Below are 18,058 nucleotides of genomic sequence, written 5' to 3'. Positions count from 1 at the left end.
GGCTTGTGCTTGTGAAAGTGTGATATGTAAACATCGCACTCCTCTTCCTGTAAAGTTAAATAGCCTTGTAAGCTGGCCTCTCGTCCATGCACTCTTGCAGTTGCACGCTTCCTGCTGCACAGCGATACAGATAGAAAATATTTCCCACATGAAACTCTCAACAAGGTCTGTAGATTATTTTGAGTAACTGGGTCATGATTTCTGGAAAGAGACATTGGCGTTGAGTTTTTCAAATGTATTTATTTATTTATTTATTTTTTGGTGCGTTGAGCACCTCAAGCCAAGTGACATCTAATTCCATTACATTCAAGAGATAGCAGACATCTCTCCAGCGGATATCTCCAAAACTCTGCAACTCACACCACAACAATCTACAGGTAAGAGGAAAAATATGTGTATTTTTGATTTAGGGGTGAACCTTCTTTTTAAGGTTATTTGGACAAAGTATATGTGGGGAAACTGATAAGGATTAAATTATAATTCACATAATAATCCTCAGTGAACTAGGCTTATTAGCTAAGTGTATAGGGGTGCCATATGTGCCAAGATATAGGATCTGAAAATGTTCAATATGGAGCCACTTAGAGACACACAAAGAAAAAACATCTGATACATGTATAGTGACCTTCTGCACATTGGATTGTATTTATTTATTCACTATAAAGCTTTCTTACTCCCAACGCCTTACTGCTTTCCTTCTTTCTCCACTCTCAAAATCTTGACATTGTGCCTCATATCATCATGTGTATTTGAAGAGTTGGTGTCTAGTGCTTCCTGATTTACTTCACAACAGTCGAAGTGATTGCATCATTCACATGAGCATTGACAACAAATATCATTCAGACATGTAAAAGTCTCCACAATGCCATAACACGATGATTGGGAGTGAAAGATCTTATTCTGTATTCACTGCAAAAGGCTCAAGGAGGATCATTCACATGTAGATGTGTCCTTCTGGAAGTGCCTCAGCTATACAATTTCCATTTAGATAAGGTGTATACACAAATAAAGAAAGGACATTGGGTTCTTCATTTGATTAACTAATCATAGTCTTTGTAATTCCACTCGGAGACCTTGAAGGGCAGTACCGGGCTGTGCGCCCTGATTAGACTATGCATGATTGCTGCTGCTGTGGCACAAATCAGTTCAAGTAACTCAACTCCATACACTACACAGTGGCTGTGATTAAACAGGCGATTGAGATATAGCGAGCTTCTGTCTGCTTAATCCTTATTCCCATTGTCTAAATAGATAGCCACAGTATAGTCCCTGATCAACAATAAGTGAACACCACAAGAATTGGAGTGAGAGGTGATTAGGGTCTTTAAAGCTCCCTGGAGTGTGGATGAAGGTTGTTTGTGATTAGCTCAAATTTAAAGGGACATTTTGTTCTTTTTGCCTTTTGCTGGAGCAGGGAATTCATTATCTGATGCTTAAGCCAAGAGGGGAAAAAAGACACACACAGCCCCAGGACAGAGGTAATATCTTTAAGTCAGAATGAACCAATCTACATTTGTGGCACAAAACATGCCAAGTGAGGAAGCTTCCGGTTCGCAGCATGTTGACAAACCAAACAAAACACTCCTCAACCTCACGACTCAAGCCTCGAAGTGCTTTAACCCTCTTCCCACTTCTCTGGCAGCCCTCTTCATGCTGTGCAGTGGTGTCTGTGTATCATCTGAAGGCTGTATAGAAACTCTACAGCTCCTCTCCATGACTGATCTCTTTTGATAGAGCTCATTATGCAAACTGCTCCCAACTCCCACCGCATAATTAGTGCTTAATTAATTTGAGTGAAATCTTTCATCTGTCTATGTCCGGCCAGCTCCTTCCTTCCATTTACAACATGATATTAATTTCAGAGGGGGGAATGGTAGCCCAGCTGATGAAAAGGCTGATATAATTAATCAAGTACTGTATCTTTTTCCTTCATTTTTTGCAGGAATAATAATAAGTGTGATGAGCAGAGTCTGATTAACCCCATTATGCTCCCTAATTAGGGTGATCATTTAATAATCAAGGAAGCAGCACAATTACAAATGCATGCAAATTATGCCATTTAATGAAGAGTGTGCAAATTCTGTGAATCCTTAGTTTGGAAAATATGGCATTCCAAAGTAAAAGATCAACAAAAGGTTTTTCTCTTAATGTACATATGTTAATGATGTACTTAGATACTTGACACACACATTTTCCATATTTTTCTCTGACTCTGACTGATCTCTATGGAAAACAGCCATCAGCAGGAAGACATGAATAGGAAATGTGCATCGATGACGCATAAAGCAGGTTCGTCACACGCTAAAGGGACTCTTAAGTAATCTCTTGACATTTAACAAATAGTTCAACATTTTGGGAAATATGCTTAGTCGCCTTCTTGCTGAGAGTGAGATGAGAAAAACGATACCACTCCCTTGTCTGTATGGTAAATATTTAGCCTAGCTGGAGCCAGCAGCTGGTTAGCTTAGCTTAGCATACGTACTGGAAACAGGAAGCAGCTAGCCTGGCTCTGTAAAAACAACCAAACTTTTCCTTTCACTAAAACTCCCTAATTAAGCCATTTCATTTAGTTTGTTTAATCTGACCAAACACTGAAGAGCAAAAAAAAAGAAGAAGTTAAGGTGTATTTCTGGACCGGTTGATGTAGCTTCATGGGGTGTCTCCCTGTAGAACCACAGTGTGCAGTTTTTATTCTTCAGGTAAGGGTAAGTAAGGGTTAAAAGAGTGGGATATAAAGTATCAATTTGTGAGCTTTAGAGGATCTGTTAGAGGTATATTTCTTAGCCTACCTTTTGACAGAGCCAGGCACTGTTACTAGGCTTTGTGCTAAGCTAAGCTAAGCTCCTGCTATAGCTACAGACATGAAAGCCCTTCTTCTTTGGAATCTTCTTCCTACCCAAATCTGAGAGTCTAGCTCAGTCTAGATCAGCCTTCAACCTCACATAGTCTGCCCTTACAACTAAATTCCAGCTATGCAACTTTAACTTTTTATTTTAATGTTTCTAAGTGGTCATGGTTACGTCTATGTTGTGTATGTAACACCTTCTTTGGTATACAGTACAGTATGTGTTCTTGTATATCTGTCATCTCACTTCGTTTTTGTTTATTTTGCTAATGCTTCTCATTACTGTGTTGTTGGACATATGGAAGGTAACAAATATTCTGCTTTTAATGCTATGTTATACATTTTTTGTGTGTTTTGCTAGTGTTGTGTGTTTTTTTTGTTTGTTTTATATGTGCAGCCCTCTGAGGCATATTTTGTGATATTCAGCTATAATAAACTTTGAATTGACTTGAGAGTGGTGACGATTGGCAACATTTTATATTAAAAGTGCAATGTGTAAGGATTGTAGTTGAAAACATTCAAAAATTAACTAAATTATACACAGAATGTTTAGAAATAACATTTTGACCTACAAGTGTATTGTGCTGCACAGATACCTACTGACATAAGCATGCTAGCCAGTCCCATACCAGTCTAAAGCTCCTGTGCTAGCGGTGTGAAGACAAACACTTTCACGGTGCTTCGAAGCTCCCAGTCTGGACTGCTAGCTGCACAGCTAACTGAGATAGCAAGCTAACATTAGCTACAATTAGCAGAAGTTAGCTGTTATTCTGGTGATATGCTGCCCTTTATTTGTCTTGAGCATGAATTCGACAGGACTCTTTTTTTACATATTGCACCTTTAAAATCCTTCTAATAACATTAGTCAATAAGTAATAAGGGCCTTATAAGATGCGTATTAATAATATTATGTATTAATAAGACTATGTAAGTGTCAATAGTAGCATCATAAACATGTTTATGTGCTTTTACTTGTGCTTTTTGCACCTACCAGATACTACCAGAATGCCTTATCAAGATTATTAATAACCCTTAATACCTATTAACTAGCACTTATTAGGAGAACTTAAATATAAGGTGCTACCAAATGTAGAACTATCCTTTTCATTTTCAAACTAAAATCAAACATTAGTAACATTTTAAAAAAAATAAAAAATATCAAGATTGAAGATAGAAGAGCAATCTTTGGCACTCATATGAAAGCAAGAATAAAACTGTTCATGTTCATTTTGTTGGCTCTCATCACTCAGGCACTTAAAGCCACTGATAGATAGGCATTAACTTTTATTTCCCAGTGGCCCTGTGTGTGTTTTATAGAGCCTTGGGCACTAAGAGGCAGCTGCCACTGTAATCTCGCGCTCAGAAGTTCAGTACCGTGGACAGCAACCAGTCTTCTCTTGAGAGATAACTTCTATAGACCTTCCACATTTAGAGCTATTGTTTAAAATACAACACTGTGAACATTAATTCAAGTAATGGGACATTTATGTAGTTAACAGAGATTTCTAGACGAGTCTAATGTATTAATAAGTGAGATAAGCTGACTAACAGTTCAGGGCTATGAGAGAGCAACCAATGTGTAGCTCCGTGTGTCAATAGATAAAGGATATGGCCCATTAGGTCTGCCAGAGGCCATCTATCATGCTCCTAGATGATACAGCTGCTGTCTACACTTTCATCAAGATAATGGTGACCTCATATATGGAGTCTATGAGCAATGGCCTTGATTTCATTTTTCTTACATGGAGTCATTATCAATATCATTACAATCTGCAGTGAGCCAGGGAGCAACAGAGGGTGGACCATTTTTGTTGTCTACTTGCATGAGGCATGCATTGCCGGCTAAGCTTAATGCCTGTCAGTAAGCTGGCTTCTCCTGCTAGAGCGTGTGTGCCTCCTCCACTTCTTTGTATCTGCGAGATGTGTACGTGTGTGTGTGTGTGTGTGTGTGTGTCTACATGAATGTACCTCAATTTACTCCTCTTCACCCCCATAGTGCAGCTGTGCCTCAGAGGACTCTTGTGAAGTAATTGAATGAGCTGGGGCAGAGGGAAACCTGTGGCAGCGAATGTGGAGCCCGCTGGCCTTATTATCTGTAATACGGCAGGCGCTCTGCCTGCACTTTCCCATCCGCTCATGAATACAGAAATGAATGTGGCGCACGTCAGAGGTGAACGCAGAGGGGGGAATCGGGCCAGAGCTGTTTTAATCAGCTCCCAGATAGAACAATCACTTTATCCACCTCCGGAGCTCAGAGGTGAATTAGTGTTTAACATTCCAGGGCATGCTTTCTGACAGGGGACTCCACCCCAAACAACCAATGGACTGCGGAGATTATTGAGAGACACTCTGATGTTTTTGATGAGTAAATTAGAGCTAAACATGCCCCTGGGACTGCAGCGAGTGATATGCAGGAAGACCTCTTTTTTTAATAAGAGGCTCAGAAAAAGAGGAAAAGAAAAGCTGGTGTTGTCCCTTTGAAGCCTTTGTTCATACATCTGTAGACACACATTAAATATAACCAAAGAAAGCATCTAAGGATGTTCCCTCATACTTATTTTAAAGTGGATTTAAAATAATCCCACTCAAAAGATGCACTGCAGGATAAAATATATATGATATTCAGAGAGCCATTTTCAGAAATAACCTGAAAGCCCACAAAAATCTGTCCTTGTCCTCACAGAGTCATCAGCATCACTGTCAAAAGTACAGATGACATCAGGGGCATTCCACGTCAACACTGAGGTCCATTAGTATTAAGCTCAGAGCCGTACCACTTTGCAGTGCTTTTCACAGCAACCTGGTCTCGTGGGCATCCTTCTAAAGTACACTTTAAAGTCTAGACAGTGACCTCCGTGCTGCTCTCATGGCCAAACAGGCAATTTCCTCATTGATCTTCTGGATACTACAGTCTGACTTTCCCCCCAGAAACCTCTTACTGGTGCAGGTTGACTTGCTGTTTCAAAGTGACATGCTGGCTCCCCTGAGATTACAGATGGTTTTCCAGGTCTTCAATGAGAAACCGGTCACTGGAAATCAACAGGTAAAATTATTATTTTTTTAAAAGGCAGAAAACTTCCTGATTCCATAAACTCTCGTCAGGGTAGAGTCCTGTAACTGTACTGAAACTTTTCCTTTCTTTGGAAATGACAGGAAAATGTATTTAAACATTATATTACATGTATGTACATTAAAACAAATGTATCAGAACATCCTGCTGGTTGTGTAAATTTGTCAAAGCCAATTAACACCCTAATTAGTAACAACCCTTGTCCTAAAAACAGCAGGTCAACATCTAGCAACAGAGGGGAAAAGGACAACAGATATATTATAGTTAAAGGTGCACTGTATAGTTTTGGGGAAGACATTTTTATCAGAAGACAAAGATCTTCATTGACTGATTTGTTGTATGCCTCAACAAACAAAATAAACAAACTCTTCGTTTTCATGACTTAATAAACTGAATAAACAAACAAACAAACAACAGTGTTCTGGGGACCTTATTTTCCTCTGAGAACAACTTGTTTATTCAGTTATGGAAAAAATGTATATTTCTGAGTGTGCATTTCTTCTCCAGAACTACATAGTGCCCCTTTAACCACAGTGGACAAAACTAAGTAATATGAGTATGCATATTAATTCAGATATAAGAGTATACAAACTAACAAACAGGTAGATTAATGACCAAAACTACAACAAAGCTACTAAAACAATAGAAGAATAAGGAAGGACTGAGTTGCCTTCCCTCTATATAAATAGTAGTATAGTAATATATGTTTATATATAGAACTATAGTTAAAAACCAATCACTTCATTAAACTCTGGCACTTTTGTTCTACCACGTCATTGTCCTCTTGTCGGTGCCTGCCTGCTCTCAGTTTCGGGGACAAAGGCTAAAGCCGAGGCTGTGCTGTGTCCACAGCCAGCCTGATTAAATCTGGGTCCCTCGCTGGCTCTCTCCATGGTGCTGAAAGAGCCCTCTATCAGATTACAAGCAGCCAGAATAGGACCTCAGCTAATCCATTACAATAATTGATTGACAATGCATTGAAGGTGGCCATGTTGTGAGCACCAATTACAGTCATGTCCTATTGCACTTTCAAATTGGCTTGGATTTGGGAAAGCACACAGAGCCAATCATTCATGTGGGAAGTGCAGGTTTTCTGTACATGTGCGGTGAGAATAAGGGTAATCTAATCTCTGTTAAAACAACCACGCTGCTCCACGGCTCCCTTGGCATCTCGGTAAATGATTGACAGAAGCATCATGGTGAGATGCCTGCAAATAGATTTGAGTGCGGTGCTTTGGATACTGGAGGTAAACTGTCTGTCTGTTCTCAGCATTAATTCTTCATCCTGTAGGTGGTGCAATGAAGTAAGAACTAGGCTCTAAGGCCTAAATGTGTTCATCCTCAACTCAAACTTCTAGTTATACAGTTGAGTCATGAACAGTCAAGCCTACAGCTCAGAGTTTATTTTAAAGGGGCGCTATGTAGTTTTGGAGAAGAAATTCAAACTCTTTGACTCGAATTTTAATACTTACAATACTAATTAGATAATAATGCAAACTCAGAAATAGGGAATTTTTTTCCATAACTGAATAAACAAGCTGTTCTCAGAAGAAAATTAAAAATTAGGTCCCCAGAACACTGTTTGAAGCTAGAAAGGTGGCAGGGTCTGCCAAATATAAACAAAGTAAAACAGTATGAAATTGTGTTGTCCCGGTAGGTCAGTTTGTTTATTCAGTTGATCATGAAAACCAAAAGAGAGTTTGTTTCTGTAGTTTGTTTACGCTTAAACAATCTTTTCTGATTACAATTCCTTCCCCAAAACTCCACAATGCACCTTTAAAGTGAGTATTTGCGGAAAATTGGAGAAAGGAAGACCTACTGTCAAGAAGCATGATTCAAAAAACATTTGAAAACATTACTCGTTCATATATTTTCAACTTCCATCTTATAATCTAAGTAATTACACTGACAGCATCGCCTATAGACAAGAGTTACAACGAGAGCAACATTTAAAGTCCTATAGCATGTGATAAGGCTGAGGAGGGTGTAGCTGAGCTGGCTGCAGCTGTATGCTAATTAGGCGCCTATGCTTCCCGTCCGCCAGGGCAGCACGCGCCACTGATCAAACACGCGCATGCGTCGGTACAGCCACGGAGCGGCACACCGGCCCACGCGCCCCACAGAAATTATCACGGGGGAAAAGAGGAACTCGTTAAAATGCCATCAAAGCGTGTAGTCCCAACAAACCACGACTAATAGATGCGGACTGACAGAACAACAAGTAACAGAGCCGAGGAGGCTGACGCGGAAGCAAGTTGTTTTTTTATAACAGCTGTCATTTAGAGCACAAACAAGATTAGGTGACGTTCACGCGTTCAAAGTTTACAGAAAAATATGATTATCCGTGAATACTAATGATCAAATCTCCGAACTGAGTCACTAAATTAAAGTGTTGGAAAGTTTCGGTCTATTTTTCAACGATTTAAAAGAATCTTTTCAAAGTTTCATCAAATGTGTCATTTCACCGTAGCAGAGCAAAATAACGGTGTGCTTCCAGGCAGGTGAGAAGGCACGGTGACACAGGGGCCCATTGAAAGGAAAGGCGCAGGCCTGCGGCTCAGCTCCGATTGTGTAATTATTTGACTTGGTCATACTGCAGCTTTATGCAAATGAGAGGAACAATGTACGACGATGGAGATTAATTCCTCCCTGGTCTGCCGACTGAAAGGAAGAAGAATGCGCTCTCTGCCAAGTGGCGCACTGCAGCCTACATTTAGCCATTAAAACGGAAAAAAAAGGGACAAACAATATACGAGGTATGCGCGAAAACCATAGGGGAGCTGGTAAAGAATATAGGCCACATGAATTAGTCGTAAAAAAGTTGTTTTTGTTATGCAGATGGGAGGCTTTTATTTATTTGTTTTGCTTTCCTTTTAATAAACTACGAATGTATAACGAATCATGCGACATCTTTACTTGTTTAAAAACTTAAAACTTGAATCTTATAAGCTTCTTCCAGCAGAAAAAAAGGCCAGAAAATCTACAATTAACATCCTGAAAACAGCACATATCTGTACAAACAACACTTCCAGACTGTCTCCAGCAACAGCAGCAGCTTCTCTGGATATCTGTGCAGCGTTTTTTTTCTCTTTCTCCACCACAAGCCTCGGCTGCGGCCTTCTTTGTCTGGAGCACTGATTCCGCCCAGCACGCGTCTAGCTGTGGGCCAGATTGGCCGTGAGTCCCGTTTCACAGTTAAGAGGTCAATTTGCCTTTCAAACGAAAAAAAAAAGAAAAAAAACACAGGGATATCCAAGCACGGGCAGACGTGGCTATTGTGCACAAAGACCAGAGGGCCTTCTTATTACTTATGTATGCAGCGAGATGTCTGATTTATATGTCGAGTTAAACTACCGAGACAGACACGTGCCCTAAAATAAAGAAACACTCCCTCTGTGGTGTTTATTTAAGACATAATAAAATAAAGGTCTGTTAAAAAAAAAGCGCCTCATTTGGTTTGTTGGGTGGCTTAAGCAATTTGCGTAAAGGTCGTGCGTAAAAGAGGCTGGAGCATGGACAGAGAAAATAAACAACCGTGTTGAGGTAAACAAAAATAACCTGAAGGCTGAATTGAAGGAGTCTGTTCTTAAAATTGTGTCACGGCAGAAATGGAAAGGAGAAGAGCTTTTGGGTTGTATTTAACAAAGCTTGTCTCATCCCCCGTCTTAATTCTAAATTGTGATGATTGTGGCAGTGATGGACATTTCCTTTTGGCAGCTCCGGGGCCCCCAAAGGAGAGCCACAAAGCCGTGGCACGTGTGCAGTTGTATAGGGGCCCATCAGACCGTAAAAAGAGGAGGGTCCCGGCGTGTGCCTCTGTCGGGGAGGGGCTGAGCGCACACATTAATGTAATAAACCGCCAGTACATCTGCTAAGCTATCTGCACATCCTCCAACGAAATCCACCAAACCCAGGCTCTGAGCCCTCCCACAATCAAATCCACTGGGATCTTGGTTGCATCCGATTGGTCGGGGATGCTGCAAAGGGGGGGGGCGAGAACAATAGCATCATTCCGGCATAAAAAGAGTGGAGCTATGCCTTGGAGACGAAAACATTTCAGCAACAGAAGGATCGATATACTGGGGAGATAAAGTCCCATAAGCTTCTAGTGTTGCCATATTTTTAACAAACCTGGATACTCGAGACTTCACCCACCTCCCCGAAGTGCCTTTCCGCTGTTACTCGCCAAGATGCCCAAAGGATTCCTGGTAAAAAGAAACAAGAAATCTGCACATGTTTCCTACAGGACTCGGTCAGACGATGATGACCTCCACGAGCCGCCCACCCCAGCTGCCTTGCCGTATCAGGCGGACCCCTCCCCGCCGATGTCCGTGGCGTCCAGTCCGGACCGCGCCGCAGCATCGCCGGATTTCAGAGCAGCTGAGGCGCCGGTGCCAAGACTGGAGAAGCCGGCACAGTTCGGCAACCCAGAGGCAGTGTGCCAAGCCCTCTACAGCCCCACCCGGCCCATCAGCAAGGAACACGACAGGGAATATTTTGAGAGAAGTTTCAATTTAGGCTCGCCTATTTCTGCCGAGTCATTCCCGACACCTGCCTCCCTCTCCGGCCTGGACCATCTCATGTACGCACCCGTCGACCTGAAAATCGGCACCAGCAACAGCAGCCGCAGCGGCACCACCAGCAGCAGCCTCCCGGCACCGAGCAACCGGGTCGGTACCAAAAGACCCGCAGCTGACGGCGCAGAGCGCAAACCCAAACCCGCCTCCAAGAAACCCAAAGCCATTAGAAAACTCAACTTTGAAGACGAGGTGACGACTTCTCCCGTGCTTGGTCTCAAAATCAAAGAGGGGCCGGTGGAGATGAAGCCGAGGTCGCAGTCCTCTGGAGGAAACAAGCCTTTGGGGGAGTTTGTGTGTCAGCTGTGCAAGGAGGCGTACGCGGATCCCTTCTCCCTCGCTCAGCACAAGTGCTCCCGCATCGTCAGGGTCGAGTACCGGTGTCCCGAGTGCGATAAGATGTTCAGCTGCCCCGCCAACCTCGCCTCTCACCGCCGCTGGCACAAACCGCGGACCACCGGCGTACCTGCGATGTCACCGGCACCGGGCATCAAACCCGAAATGGCCAAAATGCCACCTCTGGGTGTCAAGTCAGTCTCCGACGAAGCCAAAGACATGAGTGACAGAGACACCCCGAGTCCAGGTCTGTCCGAGTCAGGCTCTGAAGATGGCTCATACGACTGCCAGTTCTGCGGGAAGAGGTTCAAGCGACAGGCATACCTAAGAAAACACATCATGGGACACCAGGCCTTGCAAAAGAAAGTGCTGGAGGAGCACGGGTTTCAAACCAGCGACCGCGCCGCAGAGCAGGTTCCGGTCTCATCCTCCTCAGCACCACCACCACCACCACCACCTCCATCATCATCATCATCAACATCATCATCATCATCATCATCCTCAGAGGAAGCCTCAAACCAAAGCCCTCTCAATCTGAGCCCGGTGGACTGCCTGCTGTGCCCGGTGTGCGGGGAGAGTTTCACCAGCAGGGCCGGCCAGGAGAGACACCTGCGCCTCATGCACTCCTCCCAGATTTACCCGTGCAAATACTGCCCCGCCACTCTCTACAGCTCGCCGGGGCTCACCAGGCACATAAACAAGTGCCACCCCTCGGAGAACAGGCAGGTGATCCTGCTCCAAATGCCCGTGCGCCCCGCCTGCTGAAAGACAACGCAAAACTCGTGCCTTTAAAAAAAAAAGAAGAGAAACAAAAAAAAGTGGCTTTGGGGTACAAAAAAAAAAAAAAAAAGTTGTCATGCTCACTGCCATAACTTTAGGCCAATGAAAGGCAGGGCGGTTTGATGTTTAAGTGGTGTTTAATGAGGTGTCTTTTCCATGCCAATCAGTGATTGTTGAATGCTTCTCTCTATATTTGAATTACATATAGGCCTATTTTGAGATTTTCTCGTCTCAAATTAGTTTATCAAGTAAACAAAAAAAAAATACAAAGCGTTAGTTTGACTGTTAAAGGGTATTTTTCTAGGACAGCACATGTGTTCAATGATAGCTTCTAGACCTAAGAAATGTCTTAAAGATTCTCAGAAATCCTTCTCTCATCAGAGCCTTTTTCAATTCACCGACCGTGATTGCTCTATCACTGTAGCTTTACGCTAGTTTGTGAATGACAGAACTTATCAACTTTGTATTGGCGGGGGAGAAAAAAGAGTGAGTGAAGCATTCCCTGCGTAGTAGGACCACAAATGCCTTTAGTATAAGAATAAGCCTAGTCCGACATAGACTACATACACATCCAAATCCCGCTGTATAACTGCCTTAAAAGAAGTCAACATAGACTGATTTGATTTAAGATGCTGGCACATATTTTATTATTATTATTATTATTATTATTATTATTATTGAAGATTGTTGCAATATTTTTCATCATGTTTATTTATTTATTTATTCTAATTATTTTATGTAACTTATTGTTGTGTTTGTTGTGATTTTTTCCTGTGAATCGTTCTGGCAGTTTACATGTCGTACAGCCAAAATGTTTTTTTTGTTCTTGTTTTTTTGTTTACTTTGTTTGATTTTGTCAAATTGACTGTATGAGTTGTGATATTTGTCGTGGGTCGGGTTTTAATCTTCAGTCTCCACAGCTCTTGTAAAAAAAAAAAAGACAAAAAGAAACGTAAAGCTCTTACCTTAGATGCAATCTTTTTTAAGGACAAGTTATTTTTCTTAAATGTTGGCTTTTATAGCGCTTTGATTGTATGTGTATATCGTTGTTGTCTATCGAAATAAAAATATTTTCAAAAGGACACGTGTGTCTGGAGGTGGTTTCACTTTTTCAGAAGCAGCAGAGTGACAAAGAAAGTAAAGGCGCTGATGAACTTTCTCAACGAAAATCACCACATTTCTAAAGGGAGTTTTGTATTGCGGACACAAGTTCTGAAAGAAAACGCTTGTTGATCTTAGTCTTGATTATCCAAGAGGTTTTTGGAAGTCTTTGGCTAATAGTAAATAATTAGTACATGCCAAGAGGACATATGCCTGAATACATGTCGGGAAAATGTACTTAAAAATATGATTTGGACTTATAAGATGTTTCTAAAGCCCTCTGATTTTATTGTCTTCAAAATGAAACATTTATGCCACCCTGTGCGCACATTAAAACCCCAAAAGATTCTTTAGCTTACTTTAACAAATCTTTACATTCACTCAATTCATGAGTTTATTCGTTAAAGTAGGCTATCGTATAAATTTAGGAGCTTATTTCATAAAAAACGGAGACAGTTTCTGTCTAAACCACATCGAGATTTTCAAAGGTGAAAGCGGTTTTAACTCTCCTTTTATTGAATGAGGTGGTTTAAAAATGGTTTCATAAGTCGGCTCTCCCGATGTTAATCAAATTTTACACCATAAAAGTTTGAACAAAGTCAGCATTCAAACGCCTGCACCCCACTTCTCACCCTCTAAAACGGTGCGAACTTCCTCCACAACAGGAAAAGGAAACCTCAGATGCACCTTGGCCCATACCTTCCCCGTTCATCAGTCTGATTCGCAGTAAATCATCGCTGCAGTGGCTCAATAGACGCCGTTTCGCTGCCATAGAGAAGCACTTAGGGCCTAATCATAAATTCCCTCCTTAATACCATGTCAGGACACGACAGGAGGACAAAGAGTTGGTGCTGGTGCATCACAGCTCACCTCTGCAACAGTAAAATATCGGTCTGCTTTGGCCGACTCATGCAGCTCGATTTGTTGCTGGTTTTGTGGTGATTTAGGACGCACTGGCTTCATATGTGACCTCAAGAACATGTAAAGCATTAAGTCAGCTGTAATTTAGCAGGCGGCCTCCAACTGTGTCACCTCAGACTTAGAGACCGTCAGCATGGAGTTAAAAAAATGATCACTGATGGTGTATTTGGAAATGTAACTTCCAAGTCTCTTTTTTTTTGTTCCAGCTCGTGAATGTCCAAGACCAAAAAGAATACCACTAACTTTTTAAAATTAGTGTAAAGGGTTTTACTGACACTACATCAAGACAGAGAGATATGTGAAGTGTGAGATTAGGCTACAGCCAGCAGTGTAGCGCATGAAATAATACAATCTGCTGGTAATGACAGAGCATGTCAGCCTCACAGGGGCTGGGACAAACAGCCCCTGCCTGTTCTGTTGTAAACTACCTCAGAGTCAATGATGACAGCGCAGAGCCAGGCGAAAATGAGCCAACATTAGGCTTCTTTTCTCACCCTTTCTCACACACAGTTTTAGGGATCCAATTACGGTCAAGTGCTTTTCTTGCGTCTCTATGTGACCCAGCTAAGGCAGGGCACCCAGTAGGTGCTGCAACCGTTGCACCTGCACCTCCTGGTGAGGTTCCATTATGCTGGTAGGGGAGAGCAGCAGGGGAGACAGATGGGAGGAGGGTCAGGTTACCCCTGCTGCTGCTGCTAGCACTGCAGGGCCAGGGTCAGGAACAGCACCATCATGTCAGCACACACACAACTATGTGATGAGGGGGAAAAAAAACGGACAAAGATACACAGAATTTCAAATTGATTTAATGAAATGTCTCAATTTTCACATTTCTAATAAAGGTAGCAGGACTTCGGTCGTTAAAAACAGTTTGATATGTTGACAAGTAATGATGAAATCTTCAAGCTTTTTTTTTTTTCCTCTTTCTCTTATACAAAGATTATATTACAGGCATTAATATATTTATATTCAGAGGGCGACCAAGCCCTCAAATTTGACACAATGTACAAGGATTTTTCTAAAACGAGAAGAAAAGCAAAAAAAAAAAAAAAAAAAGGTACTAGGACTAACACTAGCTCATTTTCTTCACGTATATAAGACACACAATCCTTATCTTGGTCCACACTAACATCTCCAGCAAACTAAGCCACCAAAGGGGGAGCACAGACCCCTTAAACAGACATCATCTATAACCTACAATCTTTAGATCAGCATCCTGGGTGGTTCCTTCAAGTGGCTTTGGGGAGGGGGGGAAATAAAAACCATAGATGTTGATCCGGGCCTATATAGCTATACATTCTTCAAAAGAAACGCACAAAAATGGACCCCACTGTTTGGATTCCCCATTTTCTGCTCCGGGGAATGAACAAACAAAAAGGGAGGAGGCGAGATGTGAGAATGACAGGACAGCATGGGGAGAAAGTAAGGCATAGTAGTAGTGCAACAGATGGGGATAGTGTTGCAGCTTGGGTGGAGCCCTCAGAGGGTGTGAGTGTATAATATGTGTGTATGTGTGTGTTGGGGTGGGGTGGGGGGACGACGACACCTGGCTACCATGACAACTAGAGCAGGGCAGGTTGGCCCGCCTGGCTGTTGCTAGGAGGACTGTTAGAGTTCAGCTCTGGCATGCCACCAAAACCCATCTCCTCGTGTGGCCTCAGCCAGGAGGCGACATGGAGAGCAGGATCATGGGAAAAAGGAGGTGCCACTCGATTCCATTCACAGATTCACAGACGGAGCAGCACACCACCTATAATAAAGACTAAACAGAGAACCCTGCGATTCCAAAATCCATCTGTTGTTGTTGTTGTTTTTATTGTGGGAAGCACAGTGACAGTCCTTTAGAGGCGAGGGGAGGAAAACACTTTGTTCGAGACCATTAACGAGGAGATGTGATGCAGGGTTTCCATGGTTTGTCTCAAGACGATGAAAAAGAGAAACTAAAATCTGATTACTGGGAGTCGGGGTGGATGTGGGACAGCATCTCAGGGGACAGACAATACACAGGCACTGTGAGAAGCTCCCTCAGAAACTCACACATACAGACACACAGACACAGACACACAGACACACACACACACACACACACACACACACACACACACACACACACACACACACACACACACACACACACACACAGACACACACACACGCAAGTGCATGGAGTTAAAATTCATAAGATTCACCTGAGGCTCTGGCGGTATTTTTCCTCTAAACAGCACATGAATACATAACACAACACGACAGCAAAATTATTCATCAAATAGTCCTTTCTATATACATCTAGCAAATAAAACTTAAAGCAATTTACATCCAGGAACAGAAGATACACATTCAATGCGAGTTAATCAATGACAGTGATTGCAAAAAAAACCAAACAAAAAATGTTGGTCAGGAACGTTGGAATGTCGATGTCTCAGCTTTGTGGGACAAGGGAAACTGATAGCAGAGGAAAGAGACAGGAGGAACTTATTCAATTACCGGACATGAGCCCATGTTAACAACGTCAGAAAACAATTACAAACGCAGTCTTTTCTCATTCCAGCAGAGTTGCATAAATCAAACTGTGACACAATCCATTGGAATTCATTTAAAAACGAAAATTAGAGTGATTAAAAAAAGAAACAAATTTATATTCAGCTCAAGTTAGAAACACGTCATTGATTGTCCAATAAAAAGCCTCTGACTTCACCTACTACAGGGAATCTGTGAAGAGGTGCAGTGAGTCCAAATCACTGTGGGGAGGTGTTCCCCATGCATCAGTCTTTACTCCTTCTTACAACAGGGAGATGGTCCACCAACAGGGTCCAAACTGAAGTGGTATCTTTGACACAGGTGCAGCAGGAGGTAAAAAGGCAGACACGTGTAAATGGATACCAATCGCTTGTGCAGTTTTAGCATTTACAGCTGTGTCATTCAGTGCTTCGCCACGTTAAGTGTTGAGATAGATGAGATGTAGAAACAGGGTAAAGCAGTCTCCCATTCCCTTACTATAGTAAGAACTTGTTTTCCTCTAGTGCATCATGTCTGCATTAGAAAGTGAGAATAAAAATGACATTTTTATAAGAGGCTGCTTTAAGACTTCTCAGTCAAGTCTTCCTATGTTACTGATTGTTAAGCTGAAAACACCAGGATGAACATAAATAGCTTAGTCACATATCCACCTCGATTAAGCAGTTAAACACCACGACAAATGGAAATGTATCAACGAAATCAACGATTGCCACTTAAATTAAAAATTGCAATATGCTCCAGTGACATGTTTGTAGACACAAAATAAAAAACAAAGAAAAACAATACACGCCAAAAAACAATAAAGAAATTCTCTTGCAGTCACGGCTGGGTGTGTGAGGTTCTTCGAGAAAAGATTAAAGGCGGCACTCGTGAGGGGAAAAAAGTGGGACGGGGTTGAAGAGCTCAGTTGGAGGATTTGCTTATAGCGCTGGCTGATCGGCGGAGTTTTCCGGAAACTCTGTTCTTTGTGGCACGGGGCATTGTGGGAGAAACCTGGTCGACAGAGTCCGTCGTTGCTCCTGTGGTGTTTCCGGCATCGGTGCTCGCGCTGCCAGTGAAGGAGCCTAAGGGGGGAGAGATGGAGGCAGAGTTTGTATACAGACAGAGATGGCAGGGGCTCGTTGGGCTTTGTGTGATTACTGTTTATCCCAGCATGCTTTGTCATGCACGTGGCTGCTCCCACAACCAAGATTACCCAGTTCATTGGATTTTCACCAACATTCACAGAACTTTCAAAGCAAACTGTTTGAGTTTGTTCTTCCCTTTAACTCATTAGAATAAAGATTTGAGAGAGAGAATAAAATATTTCAGAAATCACATGCCTTTTTCACATGCTGAAGATAAGCAAAGCTTGTTAAAAGAGAAGCTGCCTTTCTTCCCAATACAGTTTTTCCAGATGCTTATAGGATATAAAAAAACGAGAGGTGAGCTTTGTAGCTAAAGGCAAAAAAAATAAATAAATAAAAATGTATTCAATTCGCAGTATGAAAGCAGAATGCTCTGAATGAAAATAAAATTACACATTATGCTCTTGTTGTGAACATGCGGAGCCTTCCCATTGTCAAACATTGTCCTTTGTCCAAAAAACTTCACATCCATGATTACGGGATGGCAAATAGTAATAAGCTGGGAGGTGGACATCAAATGCTGCTGAGGACAATTGAGTATTGTGAACGGCGCCCTGACTTCCTCAGTGTGCCCCCTGACCAAACCCCCACCCAACCCTCCTCAACCGCCTCTGCCCCATGCCTCGAGTTTAAACAACTTTTCTGCTTTGTCAAGATGGCATCTGCTTGCCTATTTTCTTTCCTATCCTTTTATTTCCTGCCATTTTTTCAGAGGCATCTCAAGTTGCAGCGGCTAAAAGGAACGGCAGATGGCTGGAGTAACAGACACTCGGCAGCACAGTGG

At 42.2% G+C, this 18,058-nt stretch overlaps 2 protein-coding genes across 4 annotated transcripts in view; one reads left to right on the top strand and one right to left on the bottom strand.

The window, feature by feature from the left end:
- Positions 1–10,105: 10,105 nt before the first annotated feature.
- Positions 10,106–11,593, top strand: insm1b (insulinoma-associated 1b). Its single transcript, XM_073484404.1, has one exon. The coding sequence runs from the start codon at positions 10,106–10,108 to the stop codon at positions 11,591–11,593; it is 1,488 nt and encodes a 495-aa protein (XP_073340505.1).
- A 2,827-nt stretch (positions 11,594–14,420) lies between these two features.
- Positions 14,421–18,058, bottom strand: part of ralgapa2 (Ral GTPase activating protein catalytic subunit alpha 2) — a 94,561-nt gene continuing 90,923 nt past the window's right edge. For 2 of the 3 annotated variants that reach the window (XM_073482745.1, XM_073482747.1), the window contains one exon: positions 14,421–17,211. In XM_073482745.1, coding sequence (XP_073338846.1) covers positions 17,051–17,211 — 161 coding nt within the window. In that variant the 3' untranslated portion in view covers positions 14,421–17,050. The remainder of the gene's footprint in view (positions 17,212–18,058) is intronic. The other variant, XM_073482746.1, reaches the window with a different exon arrangement.

The sequence above is a fragment of the Pagrus major genome, chromosome 16 (assembly GCF_040436345.1).
Source record: "Pagrus major chromosome 16, Pma_NU_1.0".
Classification (NCBI taxonomy): Eukaryota; Metazoa; Chordata; class Actinopteri; order Spariformes; family Sparidae; genus Pagrus; species Pagrus major.
Note: the sequence above shows the minus strand (reverse complement) of the source record. Positions and strands in the feature narration are given on the sequence as shown.